Source organism: Chiloscyllium plagiosum, chromosome 7, assembly GCF_004010195.1.
Source record: "Chiloscyllium plagiosum isolate BGI_BamShark_2017 chromosome 7, ASM401019v2, whole genome shotgun sequence".
Classification (NCBI taxonomy): domain Eukaryota; kingdom Metazoa; phylum Chordata; class Chondrichthyes; order Orectolobiformes; family Hemiscylliidae; genus Chiloscyllium; species Chiloscyllium plagiosum.
Genome location: NC_057716.1, coordinates 85,084,541 through 85,106,002, shown reverse-complemented (window position 1 = coordinate 85,106,002; position 21,462 = coordinate 85,084,541). Strand labels below are relative to the sequence as shown.

General features: G+C 38.5%; 1 protein-coding gene across 4 annotated transcripts in view; it reads left to right on the top strand.

Moving 5' to 3' along the window:
- The window catches only part of orc4 (origin recognition complex, subunit 4), a 66,153-nt gene extending 56,948 nt beyond the window's left edge, over positions 1-9,205 (top strand). For all 4 annotated transcript variants that reach the window (XM_043694129.1, XM_043694127.1, XM_043694128.1 and 1 more), the window contains 4 exons: positions 1,267-1,375; positions 3,204-3,299; positions 4,666-4,733; positions 8,137-9,205. In XM_043694129.1, the coding sequence (XP_043550064.1) occupies positions 1,267-1,375; positions 3,204-3,299; positions 4,666-4,733; positions 8,137-8,319 (456 nt within the window). In that variant the 3' untranslated portion in view covers positions 8,320-9,205. The remainder of the gene's footprint in view (positions 1-1,266; positions 1,376-3,203; positions 3,300-4,665; positions 4,734-8,136) is intronic.
- The last annotated feature ends 12,257 nt before the right edge of the window (positions 9,206-21,462 follow it).

Here is a 21,462-nt window from a genome sequence, read left to right as displayed (position 1 = left end):
CTTATGGTTAACATGTATAGCAAGCATGGGTGGAATGTGAAAAATGTTCTACTTGGTCTGATTGTGCAACCCAGCACTTTTGAGTTAACCAGTGGTTTAAGTTGGTTATGTTTTTCACTCCCACACAGACCTTCACTGTATATTCTGTTTACAATGAGACTGACCACAGTCGACATGTTGAGGTCATTGCCAATGTGAAGAATCTATGCACAGGAGGAAGTGGTTCATCTCTATTCATTTGTTAAATGAACAACTTAAACTAGCAATTATCCTTGTGGAAATACAAAGAAATACATTCTCATTTTGTCTATTCTGGTGCTGCTACGCAGTGCTTCCCTTCTTATGTTTTGGCAATGAAATGCTACTGAACATCCACTGAAAGCTCTTAAAATTACTTCTGGCTACACAGCACCTGCCTACAGGATCTTGTTGCTGACTAGAACACACTGGTGCCGGAGTCAACTTTACAAAAATAGGCACAACTTGAGTGGCTGGTAGGAAAATGGACATTTTGATGGATTGAGAGATGACTGAATATGCCCATGGCATTGTACCTGTGAAATTGTTCAAGGACCAAGTAGGAGTGAAAATACGTTTTAAACCCCATTATTCTCTTTCATGCCTGTAAAGACACAAGGTGCTAGAGGTTAAAGTGAAGTTGGATGCAGTCAGAGTTTCATTTGAAGAAAGCATAATTGTCACCAGAGTCCCTTCTGCAACGTTTATAAAGTTAACCAGACATTCTGATTGTAAAGTTAACATTTTGTTTTAAAAAAAAAGAAAAATCCATCCAAGTTGGACTGAACTTGATTCATGCTTGGCAAAGTGCATAAGCTGTCTGGCAATCAGAGCAGCCAGAAGTTGGCCATCACTCCTCTTCTTGGACAATGTTTGTTTTCTCAATATCAGATCTGAATGCAAGCATCCCCTTTTGGCAAATTGGTTCCTTGTTGTCCTATGTCCCCGACCTTGTTTTGCACATTTGAGCTGACTAATTTGCTTTGAAAGTTAATCATTTAAATTATACTCCATTTGTATTTTGTCGCATTCCGGTAATCCTTCTGATTTTGTCATTCCATTGGAGCTTTTATCCAATGAGGTAACGATAAATTAAGTTCCACACAAATGTGAAATTCCATTAACAATGCGAAAAACCATTTGCCATAGAGAATATAAATATTGTTCCATTCCCTGGTAAAATTCAATTCATAACTAAATAAGTTATTTAGTTCAAGCTGATTATGTTACACTTACATTTTTTTTCAGATGCTCACACTTAGTCATGTGACTGTCTCCAACCCAAATATTCAGCCAACAGACCTTCTAGCAGCCAGCAAACAGTACATGATGGATTCTAAAGCAAATTTACTGCATGGTAAGGAAAGCTAAATTTATTTAATCTAGGTACTAGAGATATGAAGGGATAATATTATCCATTGCAGCCTTTGCAAATGCAACATAAACTTTGCATAAGCCTATTTTCTGTGCTTGCAGAAAAAAAATGATGGAACCATTTTGAGTTCAACATAGAAAATGTTGTGGCTGGCTGCCTCTTCTAACTTACTTAGGAAGAGTTTCCAGCTTTCCAGAAGGGGTCTCGTTAACACTTGTTATGCTATCAGCTGCCTTCAGGAAAGCTTCAAAACGAAACTGTTTAACTGAGCCATCCATATTTGGGAACATTAATATTATGTTTATTTGTGAGCTAACTTCTAGTCAATATTCTTTGATTGTGAAGCTCAGAATTTTAAAACTGACACTACTGCCTGTTTTTTTTTCATCATTCTGGTGCTTTAAATTTAATAACATAAAAAGCTTTAGCAAGACATAAAAACAGTAGCCAATATATATGACCATGAAAATCTACATGTCCTGTCTTTTTAGAGAATTAGGAAATCCCTAGAAGTTCTGCTGTGTTAATTCGTTGATCATTCTACAAATTCTGAATAAACGCAGTGGAGGATGGCTATCCTATAATCCTCACATTATTATAAAAACAATCAATTAGTAGATTCCATCATTCACTCTAGTTCCAAGAAGTCTTTGAAGTCCTATGCCTGTATCTTTTTTGTTTTAAGGGCACTATATAACCAACTTGCAATCATTTGGAGTTTAGCTTCCATACATTTGGATGTTAGATTTGGCTCAGTTGTTGCAGTCTTTGCTTCTAAAAGAGGGGATATATGTTGAAGCCTCCCTTGAGAAAGTTGCAAGCATTGTCTGGATGAATAATTGTGTGGTACTGAGGGATTGCTGTACTGTTGAAAGGTTTTTTTTGAGATATTACCCTGCAGGTGTTTTGTTTTTGAAAAACATCCTACATATCTATTTATGGAACCTTACTGTATGCAAATGAGCTGTGACTGCACTTCAAGATTCCTCCTGTTTTCATCTTCTCTTTAATCACCAAGATCTAGGACTCTGCATTATCTAAGAGTAGATTGAACCTATGGAATATTCTGTGGCTTTTTTGTTTTTCTGTTTTTTAAATAGTGTCTCCAGCAGACTGTATCAAATATACTAAGTAGGTCTGGGGCAGTGGAGACAGAAACAGTCAACATATTCTGATTAAAGGCTAGCCTTCAGTTCTGAAAGGGATTGGAAGATGTATTTGCATTATAAGAGTTGCAGGAAGACAACTGGTATAGAATGAGGGAGCCCAGAGAAAAAAATTGCTTAATGGTGAGAGAGACCAATTCAAGTTGCTTATAAATGAAGGTGTGAAAAGGAGAAGATGAGTCTGGGTGCTGAGAGCAAAGTCAACAAGATATTTTAAAAAAGATACGGCTGCAAGTCCGGGTGGGAAGATATAATACTAACACTTCTATCCTCCATTTTTCTTGAGTCCTAGAGGCTATGACAGAGACAAGTGGAAAATGAGGTGCTGTTCCTCCAGCTAGCATTGTTTCTCATTGGAAAACTAGCAGACCCAAATATTTGTATAGGAGCAAAGTAGTTTATTGAAATAGCAAGCAACTGGAAGGTGGAGGTATTCTGCAAAGTGTTAACTCCGTTTCTGTTTTGTCTCGCCAGTGTAAAGGAGATTGCATTGTGCAGTATGTTGGAAAGTCGTCATACACAACATGCAAGACTTGTCTCAGTGAAACTGCTCATCACTCTTGGATTTTGTTTCAATGTTTTCTCTTAAAATGCACCGCTAAGATTATTTCAACTTTCATATCCAATCCTGTTTTCTCATGCAGGTCTGTCTGTGCTGGAATTCTGCCTGATTATTGCCATGAAACACTTAAATTCAATATATGAAGGAGAGCCTTTTAACTTTGAAATGGTTTACAATGGTAAGCTTTTCTTAATTTTTAAGGTTAATAAGTTATCTTGGTTTCTAAATCTAATTTGTAAAATGGATAGGAGCACATTTGGTAGCCATAGGCTTTTCTATTTCCTTACAAAAGTTCAAATAAGTGGGTTTTCCTACAAGTGCAAGATTAGTGTGCTGTTGAGATCTTGCAATGTAGCTTTGAATTTTTAATATAAATGAGGTTAAATTTGTGGAGTTTAGTGTTGTCACAACAGGGAGGTTGAACCACTCTTAATTAAAACCAAACACCAGAAAGCTTCCCTTGCTTTGTAATCTGTTAAAGTGAGTGAATGCCCGAGAACTCCTAATTTCTACTATTTAAAGAAAAATAACAAATTATTTTCCTAATAAAATACCAAACAAAACTTTTAACAAACTGAACACTCTTTCCCCTAACAGAACACAATCCTTTTTAATGTGCTGTTCCATTAATACAATTATTAAACATCACAGTAAGTTAATCTCAAGTCCACGCAGTCTGTCTTCTCCGCTGTCTCAGTCTTCCATCTGATGATCTCACTCGGACATTTTCCTGTTTTTTTGTTTACTGCAAGTATGTTTTTTAGGAAAAGAGAACTTTTTGATAGAATGTTTTCTAATTATGTTTGAGAGCGAGATATTAGATGAGCAGTTAGCTCAATGGCAGTTGCTCTGCTGTTCGGTGACAGTTGCTTTCTGACCAAATTTTCAAAATGCCGTTATTTTATAACCCCCAACGTCGTTCCATGTCATTGGTCCAAATGTTGTCAAAACAATAAATTCAATCTCTATTGTGTTTCAGTATCCTGGGCATAATTTAAACTAATTGGTTAAATTTGAATTGTTGTCAAAACAGCAACCAAAACTCAGGTATCCATTTAATAGCTAATTGTTACATGTATCTATTTTGGAACAGCCCATCTCCCAGCCTTTCCATTTGGGCAGCTGAGCCTGTACTTGAAGTTTACTTAAATATTCAGAAAACACCCTCTATTTTAAAGTGAACATACATGCTTTTGACTTCTAACAGTATGAAGATGGTATTATATTGCAGTTTGAGTATTAAAATAAACAACAAATATGGGGCTGAATTTTCTAGCAGCTGTATTCCCCATTCCAACTGTCCGTTCTCCAGAACATCATGCCAGTTAATTTTTTTTATGCCATTGCTGAAAGGTATAAATTCATGATTTTTGTTTTCATAATGAGGAAGAGGATAGAATGATGTGGGTGAGAGGAAGTCAGAATGAAGCATTACAATTTTTCAATAACTTGGATCATTGTCTGGCTCCTAATAAAAATAAATAATGAGGAAGGCTAGTGTAGGTATATCCCCCAGTCATTTAGAATGTGTTGTTGCATTGCAGAATTCCAGAATTTCATTCAAAGGACGAGTCACTCAATGCATAAATTCAAAAAACCGGTAGTTTTGAAGGTAAGGAATGTTTCAAACAGTAAACATTTCATTTATATGGACATGAAATTTAGTGTTCTCTCTACTTTTTTCCGCTCTGATTTCCTCCCTTTTTACTCTTTCAGATCTTTCCTAAAGATGGAGTTGAGTAAAATTCATGACAGTTGAATAGATTTCTTGGTACTGATGATATGAGGATAATGTGAGCAAATTGTATTGAGCTGGATAATCAGCTATGATCTAGAATGGGAAAGCAGGCTTTAGGGGGTAAATGGTGACTTCTGATCCTATATTTCCTTTAGGATTTTTGTAGTTGATAATCTTCCATGCTTTATTGATAATGTCAATGAGTTATCTTACTGAATGTCTTTTGGAAATCCAAATATAATGCATCTACTGATTCCCCTTTAACAAGGAGAGTATGCAATGCTTCAGAACCTAATAAATTTCTCACACATGGTTTCCTCTTCCTGAAGCCATGTTGACTCTGCTTAATTATATCATATATTCCTAAATGGTCTGCTATTACATCCTTACTAATAGACTCTAGTGTTTCCCAATGACCTGGTTTAAGCTATTTGATACGTAGTTATCTCTTCTTTTTCATCTTCCTCTTTGAATAAGGGCACTATATGAACAGTTTTCCAATCCCTTAGACCTTTGCAGAATCTTTAAGGATACTTGGAAGATTATGATCAGGCATCCAATGTCTCTATCATTATTGCTTTTACTATCCAAGGTTGCAATCCATCACATCCTGGGAACTTATCAGTCTTCAGCCCCCATCAGAAAATTGATAGTTATTGTGTTTATTTCCTCTTCTCTATTTGCCTTTGATTATTTAGCATTTTGGGAAGCTATTAGCTTCTTTGACCATGGAGACTGATGCAGAATATTGATTCAACTTCCCTTCAATTTGTTTATTTCCACAGCTTAATTCTGTAAGAGGTTTATGTTCACTAGCCTTTTGGCCCATCACCACATTATGCCTTTCCAAACTACAAATCTTTTGCCTTTTACGTGGTTTGTGTCCCTCTATTCCCTGCTTATTCATATATCTATTAAGATACCTCTTAAATGCTCTGATTGTATCATACTCCACTGACAGTGTATTACAAACACTTATCACCCTCTCTGTGGGGAGGGGGGGGTGAACTTGTTTCTCACATCTCCTTTAAATTACCTCTTTTACCTGAAACCTATGTGCCCTAGACATTTCTACCCAGGGGGAAAAGGTTCCAACTATCCATGCCTCTTATAATTTTGTCAATTTGTCAAGTCACCCTTTATCTTTTTTGAAATTCAAGTGAAAACAAATCATATTTGCCCAACTGCTTCTCATAACTAATACCCTTCCCAAACCAGATATCTTGGTAAATCTATCGTGTACCCACTCCGAAGACTGAACATTCTTCTGGTGGGAATGGCGACCAGAACTGTATGTAATATTCAAAATGTGCCCAACTAAAGTTCTATACAGCTTAATGCAGCATGTCTTGCCAACTCAATGCCCAACTGATGAAGGGTATTGTGCCACTTCTTGACCACCTTATCCACTTGTGTTGCCACTTACAGGGAACTGTAGCCCTGAACACCTAGATCCTGCTGTATTTTACTAAGGGTTCTACCATTTACTGTATACTTCCCTCTTGCATTGATCTTCCAAAATGCTTATACAACAAGAGTGCCGTCATTGATCCCTGCAGAACATCACTGGTCACAGATCCCCAGTCAGAAAAACACACTCTTGCACTGTTCCTTTATCTGCTCTGACCAAGCCAGTTCTGTATCTATCTTGCCAGTTCACCCTGGATCCCATGTGACTTCAGTTTCTGTATGAGGGATCTTGTCAAAGGCCTTGCCAAAGTCCACAGATCACAACTACTGCTCTATGTTCAATCATCTTTGACATTTACCCAAAAAAAACTCCATGGGCTTAAGTAACACGGAGAGGCTGGATAGGCTAGGACTTTTGTCAATAGAGCGTAGTAGTTTGAGGGGTGACCTTAGAGATCATAAATTAGGTGAATAGCAAAGGTCTTTTCCCTAGGTCGGGGAGTTCAAAACTAGAGGGCACATTTTTAAGGTAAAAGGAGAAAGATTTCAAAGGGGCTGGAGGGGCAACTTCTTAGTACAAGTTTGCTAGTATAATGAATGAACTGAGCTGAAAATGTGTTGCTGGAAAAGCGCAGCAGGTCAGGCAGCATCCAGGGAACAGGAGAATCGACGTTTTGGGCATAAGGCATTTCATTCCTGAAGAAGGGCTTATGCCCGAAACGTCGATTCTCCTGTTCCCTGGATGCTGCCTGACCTGCTGCGCTTTTCCAGCAACACATTTTCAGCTCTGATCTCCAGCATCTGCAGACCTCACTTTTCCCTAATGAATGAACTGGATGTGTATCTGAATAGAAAAGGTTTAAAGGGATGTGGGCAAAATGCAGGCTAATGCTGGGGCCTAGTATGAAATCTTTATCCTCTAATTCACCAATAGACTTGTTATTTTGCTGACACAGCACAGTAAATAATGGGTCATGAAGATGTTAGAGACTTCTGGAATTTTTTTTGTTTAAGCCAAGTGAAACACCTTTTAGAGGGAGGTATTTGGATTTCATTTTTTTTTTTTCAAAAACTTTTGACTGGAGCAGTCTTATGAAGTCATTAGAAATAGAATGGGACATATCCTTTCCTTCTAAGTAGCAAGAGTCTATGTCGTGAATTAGATTATCTTACAGTGAAGAATTGATGAGGGTCACATGTATGATGGCTCCAGACTAAAATTTGAAAACCTGAGTGACTTAAATCTGCCAAGGTGTGAGGATAGTTCAAGTGGTATTTTAGGTACTATACAGAAGTTCTACGCATCTTCAATTTATGAAGGAGTGTTTTGGAATTAATGGAATTTATACATTTACTGTATGCTAAGCCTTTGATTTTGTATTATAAATAGATGGTTTGGTGTTTCAATTTTTAACTTCACTTCTTTTGCTAATAAGCTTCTCACTAACTCTCTTCACTGTAAGATAACATTTGGTATCCTTCCCTTCTAAGTAGCATGAGTCTATATCCCACGCTATTCCAAGGACTTCATAGGACTACTCCATTCAAAAGTTTTAAAGTAATCAGAAACCTAAACCTGCCATAAATACTACTTTTAAATGTTAATGTAAATCCAATAGTTTGCATCACAATCTTCGATAGCATGATTCAACCACAGTTCACTTGCCAACCCGTAAGCACCCCTCTTGTGCAGTAGAAATGTTGATTTTTCTCCTGGAATTTGTAAACTGACCTGATAAGTGTACCTTGAAAAGCTTCAACAATTTATTTATTTTCAGCAGTAGCCCACTTCCATGATTTCCCTTACTGTTAATTCTATTAGTAACTTGCTTGCTGATAATCCAGATGTTTCCCTTTCTCCCTCCAGGCATTTGAGCATCTGCAACAACTGGAATTAGTTAAGCCAATGGATGGAGCATCTGTCCGAATACAGAAAGAATATCAACTGGTGAAACTGCTGCTGGACAGCAGTCAGATAATGGATGCACTTCAAAAATATCCACAGTGCCCTACAGATGTCCATCTTTGGGCAGCATCATCTCTAGAGTAAACCACTTAAAGCCAGAACTCATTAATGAACTGAGAGAATTTGCTATTTTGGAGAAAAGTGTCATTTTTCTACATCAACTAGTTGAAAACTGCATGGAAAATTTATGTTGCTGGAAAGCAGGAAATTCAAATGAAACCCAGAGTTTGAGCTCTGAGATGCAACATTTCCTTGTTTCAAAACTCACCTTTCCAAAGTTCTGGGGATGTGGATTTCAATACCACCATGTCAGGATTTTTTTTTTTGTTAGAGTTCCGTAAAATCTGTAACTACGTAACTATTTTTTAAAAAATCAATTGTCTCTAAAGGATATTAGTGAATCAATCTGCCATTCTAACCTGGTCTGGCTTACTTATGACTTCTGACCCACAGCAATGTGGTTGACTCTTAACTGTAATTAAGGATGGCCAATCATTGCTGGAATAGCATTTCTAGCCATAGCCAGAAATCTATTTTGAAGTTTTTCAGGAGGAATAATAGTTCATCTTTTGCCACTAACATGACATGCAAGTATCACAAGAATGGATTGTTAACATTGTTAGTTTTAAATAATTAGAAATGAGTTTGTCTTTCACTTTTTCATTAAAAACAAAAGCTTAAAATTTATAGTAATAGTAAAGCCAACAATCTAATTTTGCTATGTTCACTCTCGAGAGAACAACTTGACAGTTGTATTTAAAGATATTATGAACTTTTTAAGATGGCGAGTTTGTTTGTTTTTTGTAAGGGGCAGTACCTTTTTGGAAAATTATCTTCAGTCGACAAAGTTTCTGATAGTAACTGCCATTTTGTTTAAATTAATGCTGCTGTTTGATTACATTTTTGTGCTTTGAAGAAGTGCTTTGATTACATTGAATGTGCTTTGATTACATTGAAGAGGTTCCAGGAAGCTTTGGTTCCAGATTCATTTATGGTAATGGTTGTATCAGAAAATCAAGTTTAGCCTTTTACACAGATTTGATTTTGTTTAATTCTTCTGTTGCTCAGTTACACTACGTTTGCCACGTAAGATTTTGAAAGTTAAGAAAGATGCATATGCCATCGAGTGAGTGCCATGGAGTGAATGGGGAGATATGAAGTCAACTAAAAAGTGGAGTATTAGAGAATTTTTAAATGGACATGCTGAAATGTAGATACATAATTTGAGGTCAGGTGAATTAGGGTGATACGAAGTAAGGAATGGGCAAAAGTTCTGGATGAGTTTGTCTTGATAGAAGGTGGGATTCTGTAGTCCATTTCATACCAACTTTTGGTAGTCCTGTATTGAATTGCATATCTCTCCAGATGACCTGTAGATTTCAGCAATATTAGGCTAAGTTTTTTTTAAAAAAGACTTATTGCACATAATGCTGTCTATAGATCCAATGCCTCATTAAAGCTATTTACCAACTGTCTGAAGAACAGATGGTACATTGCGAACAAAGATATTTGGTTAAAGGGTTGGAAAAGCCAAATACGGATTCCCTGTATAAAGACAAATGCTCTCTATCCACACATTGGTGTAGATGAATAGCTTTTGCATAGCCTTACATTGCATTTCCATTGCACCACTGGCCTTCTGCTTCCAACTCCTATTCTAAATTTTTTAAAATCTGGAAATACACATTGAATCTGTGAAGAGGGAACATTACTTGTGACAAAATGTTTACGTTTTGAAGTAATATGCTGCTCTCCGAGAAAGGCTGGATGGTTTTAATAGGCAGCTCAGTTTCTACCCACCCTAGCTTTCTGACCATAGATGTTTGATGCAAATAAAAATAGAGTATGCTCTCCTTTCCTGTAATACATTAAACTGTTGAACACAGCCAGAACTAGAGCAGTAGGTTTTAAATTGAAACAATAAATGCTAAATATTTAATTCATTGTAAATGAATTAGAAAAAATTTCATGATCAAGGGGCATGAGTGACATTGTCTGAAACATTCCACTTTAAGCATTCATTGCAGCAAACTTATTAAGTTGGATACATTAGTGTTAGTATTCAAGGTTATGAGTACAAACTGATGTAATTTGTTGATTGCATGGTTTTCAGTGGCTGAGTCATTACACATTCTATATATTTCGTAATAAGTCAATGATGCAAGAGCCTCAGTTATTGGAATCCCAGTACACTGCTGTAAATATGGCAAAGTAGGAATTTTCCCAGCCTTTGATTATTAAAAGCTGCCATACTGGGGCACAGAATTTCACAACTGAATTATGCAGGATAGAAAGCATTAGTTCATCTGAGTTAAGTGCAGCAGTATTGTTTGTCACGTGGAAAGTGGAGTCGAGGATTATCAGATAAACGATTATCTCATTGAAGGCAGAGGAGACTTGATGGGATGAATGGCCTACTTCTACTTATGTTCTTACCTACTCACCAATAGGGATACATTATTGTATGTACTATTCTTTAATATTCTTATATAGTTATTTAAAAATAATTCACAAGATGTTGGTGTCATTAGCTTTGCGAACATTTATTGCCAATCCCTTAATTTGCATTCTGGCTAAGCCACTCAGCTCCCAATCTCATTACAGCCTTGTCCAAGCATGAAGACTGTGATGAACTGCCCTCTTAAGTTGCTACAGTCAATAGGTGTAGGGCCACCCACACGGCAGTTACGGAAGGAATTTCAGAATTTTGACCCAGTGACACTGAAGGAACAGTAATAATTCTAAGTCAGGATAGTGTAACTTGAAGATGACCTTGCAGCTTATGGTGTTCCCATGTATTTGCTGCACTTTTCCTTCTGGATGACAGATCACAGGTAAGGAAGGTGATGTCTGAGAACATTGAGTTGTTCCTGTGAATATTATGAACGGTTTACACTGCTCCTACTGCATCAGTTGAGGGAGTGCATGTTGAACGTGTTAGATGTTATGCCAGTCATGCAGGCTGCTGTGTCTTGGGTTGTACTGAATTCCTGGAGTATTAGTGTTGCACTTATTGAGACAAATTGGCAGTATTCGCTCACTGTTGACAGGCAGGTTTTGAGGAGTCAGGTGAGTTGATTGGTGCAGAATTTCTAGCCTCTAACTTGATTTTGTAGCGACCATTCTTTATATGGATGGTACAGTTTTGTTTTTCATCAGCAGTAACCTCATGATATTAATGTGGAGAATACAGTGATGGTATTGCCATTGAATACCAAAAGGGAATGCTGGTTTGTTTGAGCTGATCAATGCTTGGCACTTGTCATGTGATTGTTACTTGGCATTTATCAGCCATCTTGCTGCATTTGGACATGGATTTCTTCACAATCTGGGAAATTGAATATTGTTCCACACCATTCACAATCCTCAAATATCCCCATCTGCTAATCTGAAGATCATTGAAACAGCTAGAAAATGTTAAGCTGAGTACACTACCCTGAGGTACTCCTGCAGTCATGTGATGTTCATGAGATGACTAACCAACAACCATAACCATTTTCCTTTGCTGGTTGGAGTCAGGTGCATCAGAGTCTTTTCCCCTCCAATAATAAAAATGGCTGGAAAAACTCAGCAGGTCTGGTAGCAATTATGGAGAGAATGCAAAGTTAACATTGCAGGGTTTTTTTGTTGTTGAGGGTTTTCACCTGATTTCGATTGCCAGCACTTTTGTCAGGGATCTGTGACACCATACTGGTAAAATGTAAAGATGAACCATCCTCACTTTCCTGGAGTTCACCTCTTTTTATCTATGTTTGGACAAGGCTATAATGAAGTGAGCTGAGTGGCTCAGGCAGAACCCAAATTAAGTACTAATGAGCAGGTAATTGTTGAGTAATTGTCACTAAGTAGCAGGAGCAATGACACTTAGATGATTGAGTATAAACTAAAGTAATAGTCATTAGCAAGGTTGGATTTTTCTTTACTCCAGATATGGTTGAACTGCAATTATTTCACATTGCTAGGGTTGGTGTGGTTGGCTGGTTTAGAAGCACAGTACTATTGCCAGAATGTTGTTAGGACCCATATCCTGAACCCTCAATTATTTCTTGATTGCATGGAGTGAATCAAATTAGAGATGTTTTTATGCTTCAGCCTTGCCTATTACACTGATACCAATAATGGGGACCGAGTACAATAGGGATATTTTTTGAAACCATCTCCTTTCGTAATTTTGTTTAAAAAAAGTCCCACTATTTGTGATTGGATGAGTACAATATTTAATCTGATCTGTTCATTGTGGGATCATTTAATTTCTATTGCTGTGTGCAGAGGGTGGCAAGTTAGTCATCTTTGTTTGATAAGAGGTGTCAAATTGGTGAAACTGCAGTATGCCTGATGCTCCTGGCATGCCAACCTGTAGTCATCACTGAACCAGGGTTGATCTCTTGGCTTAATGGTAATTTTAGAATGGCTGCTGGTTGGGGTCATACCTGATGCACACAAAGATGATTAATATCCACAACCATCTCAGCTTCTGGACTACAGTAATTCCTTTGCTGAGAAAATTCCTGTAGCTGTCATTTTAAGCAGCATCAGTAATCCCTAGATGGCAGTTATAGGAAGGGGGGAAAGTCTCAGATACAGTCCCATAGATGGATTAACTCCAGGAAGGGTGAGAGAGAGATCAGCATCTGGGGCAGGAGTCTTTTGTGGATATATCCATTTCAAACAGGTGTGCTGTTTTGGAAAATGTAGGGGGTGATGGATTCTCAGGGGAACCTAGCACAAACAGCCAAGTTTCTGGTATTGAGACTGGCTCTAATGCAACGAGGGGTACGTCAGATTCCAAGAGATAAATTGTGTTAGGGGATTCTGTAGTCAGAGATACAGACAGACGTTTCTGTGGCTAGCAGAGAAAAAACAGAATGGTGTGTTGTTTCCCTGGTGCCAGGATCAAGGCGATCTCCGAAAGGGTGCAGAATGTTCTCAAGGGGGAGAGGGGCCAGCAGGAGGTCATTGGAACCAACAACATTGGAAGGGAAAAAGGTTGAGACTCTGAAGGGAGATTAGAGAGTTAGGCAGAAACTTAAAAAGGAGGTCCTCAAGGGTAGTAATATCTGGATTACTCCCAATGCTACGAACTAGTGAGGACAGGAAAAGGAGAATAGAGCAGATGAAAGCATGGCTGAGGGGCTGGTGTATGGGAGAAGGATCATTGGAATCTCTTTTGGGGTAGAAGTGACCTGTACAAAGTACTGAGGGTGGATATTCCCAGAAATACATCCAGGGAAGTTATTTGGGTGGAACTGTAAAATAAGAAAGGGATGATCATCTTATTGGGATTGTATTGTAGACCCCCCCCAATAGTCAGAGGGAATTTGAGAAACAAACTTGTAAAGAGATCTCAGCTATCTGTAAGAATAATAGGTTGGTTATGGTAGGGGATTTTAACTTTCCAAACATCGACTGGGACTGCCATAGTGTTAAAGGTTTAGATGAAGAGAAATTTGCTAAGTGTGTACAAGACAATTTTCTGATTCAGTATGTGGATGTACCTACTAGAGAAGGTGCAAAACTTGACCTACTCTTGGGAAATAAGGTAGGGTAGGTAACTGAGGAGTCAGTGGGGGAGCACTTTGGGGCCAGCAACCATAATTCTATTCGTTTTAAAATAGTGATGGAAAAGGATAGACCAGATCTAAAAGTTGAAGTTCTAAATTGGAGAAAGGCCAATTTTGACGATATTAGGGAAGAACTTTCAAAAGCTGATTGGAGGCAGATGTTCGCAAGTAAAGGGACAGCTGGAAAATGGGAAGCCTTCAGAAATGAGATAACAAGAATCCAGAGAAAGTATATTCCTGTCAGGGTGAAAGGAAATGCTGGTAGGTATAGGGAATGCTGGATGCCTAAAGAAATTGAAGGTTTGGTTCAGAGAAAGAAGGAAGCATATGTCAGGTATAGACCGGATAGATCGAGTGACTCCTTAGAGTATAAATGAAGTAGGAGTATACTTAAGAGGGAAATCAGGAGGGCAAAACGGGGACATGAGATAGCTTTGGCAAATAGAATTAAGGAAAATCCAAAGGGTTTTTACAAATATATTTATGACAAAAGGGTAACTAGGGAGAGAATAGAGCCCCTCAAAGATCAGCAAGTCAGCCTTTGTGTGGAGCCACATAAAATGGGGGAGATACTAAGTGAATATTTTGCATCAGTATTTACTGTGGAAAAGTATATGGAAGATATAGACTGTAGGGAAATAGATGGTGACATCTTGCAAAATGTCCAGATTACAGAGGAGGAAGTGCTGGGTATCTTGAAACGGTTAAAAGTGGATAAATCCCCAGTTCCTGATCAGGTGTACCCGAGAACTCTGTGGGAAGCTAGAGAAGTGATATTTGTATCATCGATAGTCATAGGTGAGGTGCCGGAAGACTGGAGGTTGGCAAATGTGGTACCACTGTTTAGGATGGGCGGTAAAGACAAGCCAGGGAACTATAGACTGGTGAGCCTGACCTCGGTGATGGGCAAGTTGGAGGGAATCCTGAGGGACAGGGTGTACATGTTAGATCTCATGGAATACAGGGAGAACTAGCCATTTGGATACAGAACTGGCTCAAAGGTAGAAGACAGAGGGTGGTGGTGGAGGGTTGTTTTCCAGACTGGAGGCCTGTGACCAGTGGAGTGCTACAATAAATGATTTGGATGCGAGCATAAGAGGTACAGTTAGTAAGTTTGCAGATTACACCAAAATTGGAGATGCAGTGGACAGCGAAGAGGGTTACCTCAGATTACAACAGGATCTTGACCAGATGGTCACAAGGATGTTGCTAGGGTTGGAGGATCTGAGCTAAAGGGAGAGGCTGAACAGGCTGGGGCTGTTTTCCCTGGAGCGCCGGAGGCTGAGGAGTGACCTTATAGAGGTTTACAAAATTGAGGGGCATGGATAGGATAAATAGACAAAGTCTTTTCCCTGGGGTCAGGGAGTCCAGAACTAGAAGGCATAGGTTTAGGGTGAGAGGAGAAAGATATAAAAGAGACCTAAGGGGCAACTTGTTCACGCAGAGGGTCGTACATGTATGGAATGAGCTGCCAGAGGATATGGAGGAGGCTAATACAATTGCAACATTTAAGAGGCATTTGGATGGGTATATTAATGGGAAGGCTTTGGAGGGATATGGGCCGGGTGCTGGCATGTGGGACTAGATTGGATTGGGATATCTGGTCGGCATGCTCGGGTTGGACTGAAGGGTCTGTTTCCATGCTGTACATCTTGATGACTCTATGGTTCTGGCCTTACTTTCCTTTATCAGTTGTAAAAGCTCAGTTTGGTAATGCTGCAATAGTGTGAATGCCACAACCTGGTGGCATGAAAAGCACCCAGGCACTTTGACAATTCCATAACATTCTATAATGAGCCAAAGTGATGGACAACCCAACCAAATAATGTGAAGAATTGTACATTCTTCATCCAATTATAACCTAAAAAATGGTTAGTTTCAAGTCACATGTTTCAGAGGTGTGTAAAAACATTGTTAAAGAGATTGCTAAAACTCGATTTAAAAAAGCAATTGGGATAATTACAAGGCCGGTGAACCTAATTTGCCAGTGCACTTCAGTTAAGATGCATTTTCAAAGTTTGTTTTAGCTATTCTTTTATGGGATGTAGATGGCACTTCATGCCTTTTTCAGTGTAGAATCAAACAAACTGTTCTGTGTAGACTTTGTGAAAAAAAATGCAGCAAAGAATAACTGACAAAATAAAGAGGGAGAAATTTGTGAAAAAGCTAGTTAGAAAAATCAAGTCAAAAAGAGACCAACAACTGAGTATCTTTTCTGAATTGCTGATAAGGCATTTCCGTCCTTTTTTTACGTAAGACCACCAAGTCTTTAAACAGTATTCCAGAAGTTGACTTATGATGCTGCATACAACTATAGCAACATGTCCTGATAATCTGAGCTCTCACTCGCACTAAATGCAAAGAAAAAACCCTCAATCATGAAATCCACTCATTTTGAATCCCTTCAAGTGGTCAATCTCTTTACTGACCGCATGGAGGAAACTTTGACAGGTTAAAAAGGCTAGTAGAGTGTTTTTGTAAATTTTGAACCTCAGACAAGAATTTCTTAGTTGAGAAACATTCTTTGGGAAATGTTACCAGAATGCTAACTCAGAGGTAGTATGTTCTTTCCAATATCTAGGACTGGTGCCAAACTTGAGACAAGTCATCTTGCCAATTCATCAACAGTTTGACATAATCACACTCGTGGAATCATACTTTACAGTCAATGTCCCAAATAACACCATAATCATCCCTGGATATATCCTGTCCCACCATCAAGACAGATCCAACACAGGTGGTGGTAGTGTAGTTATAGAGTCATGAGAGTTCTCAACATTGACTCCACACACCATCAAGTTGCATTGGCATCAGGCTGATTTACCACAATTTCTCACTTCATTGATGAATCACTACTCTATATTGAATACTGCTTGAATGAAGAACTGGAGGTGATCATGCTGACACCACTACTGCCTGAGTTAGTCAAGTCCTAAAAGACATGGCTACTAGCCTCAGTCTACCGTAACCCAACAAGAGGTGATATATAACATCAATCGCTCCACCACCAACACATCTGCAAGGTGCACTGCAGAAATTCACCACGGCTCCTTCGACAGCAGATACCAAGCCCACAACCATTACCATCTAGAAAGAGAAACAGTATATGCGTGGGAACCCTAACGCCTACGAGCTCCCTCAAGTCATTCATGATCCTGATTTAGAAATGTATTGCAGTTCCTTCAATAGAATAGGCATAGAGATCTTTAGCATAGTAAAAGGCCTTTTGGCCCATCATGTCCACACTGGTTATGAAAAACTATTCTAACTCCCTTTTCCAGCACTTGGTCAATTGCCTTGTATCTATTGACAAGTGCATATCTGAATACTTCTGAAATTTTCTGCCTCTACTGCCTTGTCAATGCAATGAGTTCCAGATTCTCAGCACCCTCTGCGTGAAAAAGCTGGTCCTCGTATCTGCTATAAACCTTCTACCCCTTATCTTAAATCTATCAAATTTCTACCAAGGTTTTTTTTTCTGTCTATCCTATGTCCCTCAACATCTTATACATCTGTCATGTTCCCTCTCAATCTCCTCTGCTCCAAGAAAAACAACCACAGCCTGTCCACAACTAAAACTCCGCAGATTAGACAACATCCGAGTAAATCCCCTCTGCACCCTCTCCAGTACATTTATATCCCTTGTATAATGTAGATTCCAGAACTACACACAATACTCTAGCTGTAACACAACTAGTGTATTATGTTATTCCAGCATGAACTTCCTGCTCTTAAAGTCTATGCCCCAGAGCTAATAAAGACTAAATGCCTTCTTAACCATTGGTCCTCAGTGCTTCCCACTCATCTTGTAATTCCTTTGCCTTGTTTAGTCTTTAAGTTAGAGCAGGGGTCTGCCAATTACAACTGAACAAGAATTCGATTAACCTTGATTGATCAGACCCATTTAAATGGTTCATTTAGTTTTTTTAACTTTATCTTGTACTTGAGAAAAAAAGTGTCTTTTTTGGGGGGGGGGGGCATTTCAGGAACTGCATTACAGCTCTTGAGAGAGTGTAGTTTTGAGTAATATTTTAAAAATGCTCATATTCTTAAGGTTGCTGACTCTTGAATTAAGCATACTTCCCTGGAGTAGATCAATGATGTTCTTGCAGAACAATTTGTACTTAATGGAACAATACCATTGCAAAGATATGAACTTATTAATGTGTATTTTCTTAAGTACTTTGGGGAAATAGAACAATCAAAAGAATTTTATGTCCTGAGGGTTTTATAGTACAGTAGGTTTCCAGACTCCTCATATTCCCTCAAATATGTAAACCAAGAAGAAAACAAATATTTAAATTCCAACAGCAAAACTAATCACTAAATCTGGGGAAACAATCTTAGTAAATTCACACAATACACAATAAACAATTAGTGGCCAGGTTGTGCTTCAATAGGAGTTATTATTGCTTTTCACATCAACCACATCACAGTATTCACCACTACAAATTTATGTTCCCAGCTGATAATACTGGGCATGTCAGATCCCAGGATAAAACCTGGCTTCATTAATCATATAGCTAAAAAAAAAGGGCATTTATTTTGACACTGATGCAAAGGAATTTCTTCAGTGGGTAGTGAATGTCAAATTCTTTACTCAGAGTTGTTGAGGCTAGATGCCAAAGTATTTAAAGAGTTGGATTTGGCACAGAGAGGCAAGAAGTTATATAATGGTGGGACAGGCTGGAGGGATTAAGTGACCCACTTCTGTTCCTGTTTCTTACGTTGTCTTAAAATGCATGGCAAAACCAAGGGTAAAATAACTTGGCCTATGAAGACAGATCAAAACAAAGATTGGGCTTTTCCAATATTCTCAGAACTAGACTTAAAACAATTTTCTGATCCTAACAGCTCCTTTCCATCTTGCAAATTCCACTTTCCTTTTCATTTAATCAACAATGACAGGCCGAATACAAAAAGAAACAAAGAAAATTCAAACCTGAGGCAAAACTATGTTCACACACAAGCTGAACCACCATTGGCTGATTTCAAGTGTTGTGGAATACTCTAATATATTTTATCTGGCACAGGTGATATACAATGAAAGAATTGAGGGAGTAACAAGTGTAAGTGGATTAGTCGGAGGAAGAAGAAAACAAGCCAGGAAATTTGTGCTCAATGATGGCAACTTTTATTGTTTCTCAGCGAACAAGACCTGGACTCTGCTCATCACACATTTTCACGAAGGAGAGAATAAAATATTGAAATCAGCACTAGAGTTTGTAGTTCAATCAGCTTGATACAAGATGTATTGTAAGTTCTTCTTTTCAAATCCTCAGACATTATTTATAATGTATATTTAGAATCTGAAGCCACCGCTGGTTGAAAATGCATTTTGGAATTCACCACATGCATCTTCCCCCCCCCCCCCAACACATCCCATCCCATCCACCACTTAAACCTTTAGCATAGCTTTCTGTACACAGTTTCTCTCTCATGTACTCTAACTTTCTTCTGAAGGTATCCAATTAAATGCCTTAAAATTATTTTGATATAACACTGTTTTCTAACAATAAAGAAATGCTACCTTAGGTTAAAGAATGCAAAGGTGAACAGCACAAACTTACAGAAATCCTGGCACCTGGACCTACATGGGAATTGCCTAAGACGTTTAAATATCCAATGGTCAAATCTTCTACACCTCAGGATCCTTTGTGGAACAGTCACTCAGGAAAGTGGTAAAAATAGACAGCAGTGTCATCAGGAGAACATTTGACAAGACCAACAATCCAAAGATCATTGTTTCTGCTCATGGGAATTCAGGTTTTTATTTCAATATTAATCACTGAGTTTTGGATTCACCAATAGAATAAGAAAAATATAGTGAATAGATGAGGACCTGAAAGGGAATTGAATGCAGCTAGACAGGGCAGTGGTGCAGTACTATGTAGAATATTGATCTTCTTGTTTAAGAAGGATGTAAATGGATCAGAAGCAGTACTAATAACTAAAATGGACAGATTAGCTTATGAGGAAAGATTCGACCAATAGGCTTGTATCCATTTGTGTTTAGAAGAGCAAGAAGTGATTGATCCAAAGGATATTTCCTCTTGCAGAAGATTCTAGTACACAGGATGATGGTTTAAAAATAAGGGGTGACCCAATTAAGACAGAGGTAAAGAGAAATTATTCCTGAGAAGGTTGAGCCTTTGGAACTCTCTTCCTCAAAGACAGTGGATGCAAGCAAGGGGCAAAATATTATTGGAAATAAGTGAGAATATGGAGTAATCAGATTGGCCATTAGAAGTAAGAGAGTTGATAAATGGCCACAGATGAATATATTGAATTTAATTTCCAAAGGCATTTCGGGTACCACATTCAACATACCACAAATACATATAGGAAGCATAAATCAGGCATTTTCAATCTGGCAGGCAGAATGTAGCAAATGATTAGCAAGGAAAATGGAATTCTGTTGTTTATTGCAAGGGGTACGGAACTAAGATAAGGATGTTTTCCACAGTTGTAGGGTGTTGATGAGGCCATAACTGGAGTACGGTGTACAATTTGCTTTCCATTTTAAGGAAAGTTAGAAGCAGCTCAGAGCTTGTTCACTTGACTGAGGCTTGTTTTGGGATGGAGGGGGTTCATACAAGGACATGTTGGGCCTGTATCCATAAAGTTTGCAAGAATGAGGTAGCACCATCTTGAAACACAAAATCCTGAGGGGACTTGACAGGGTAGCTGCTGAAAGGATGCTTCTCCTTGTGGTAGTTAAAAATAAGTAGTCTCCAATTTAAGCTGGAGATGAGGATCCATAATATCCATGGTTGATCTGATTAAAGGTCTCAACTTATGTCTTAAAATATTGTTCTCCGTAGAATAATGTTCCAAAGATATGTGACTTCTTAGTCATGGAGTCACAGACGTACAGCACAGAAACAAACCCTTCGATCCAACTCATCCATGCTGACCAGATATCCTAACCTCATCTCGTCCCATTTGCCAGTATCTGGCCCATATCCCTCTAAACTCTTCCTATCCAATATGGTGCTATTCAGATACCTTTTAAATGCTGTAATTGCACCAGCCTCCACCACTCCCTCTGGCAGCTCATTCCAACATGCACCCTCTGCATGAAAACGTTGCCCCTTAGGCCCCTTTTAAATTTTTCCACTCTCAACTGAAAACTTGTGTCCTCTAGCTCTGGACTCGCCCACCCCAAGAAAAAGACCTTGTCTATTTACCCTATCTTTGCCCTTCATGACTTTAAAAACCTCTGGAAGGTCAACCCTCAGCCTCCAACGCTCCAAGGAAAACAGCCCCGGCTCATTCAGCCTCTCCCTACAGCTCAAATCCTCCAACCCTGGCAACATCCTTGCAAATTTTTTCTGAACAGATGTTGCCAGGTTTGGAGGATTTGAGCTGTATTTATGCATGAAACACTCACTCCACAGCTACCTTATCAAACCCATTTAAAAAATTTCACTACTAGTGTCTATCAAACTATATCTACCCACGTTAGAATTCATTTTACCTGTTGCTAGGAGTTTATGGACTCAAATCTTTTCGTATGACTTCACACCAAGTTTTTAAACTTTCTAACATTTGTTTGCAATCATTGGTATAAGAATATCAGTTCAAGTGGAATTATCAGTAGTTTATTAATCTTGAGAGCGAAGTAATATTCTGGAGGCCGGAGTTCAAAATCTTAAACATGACA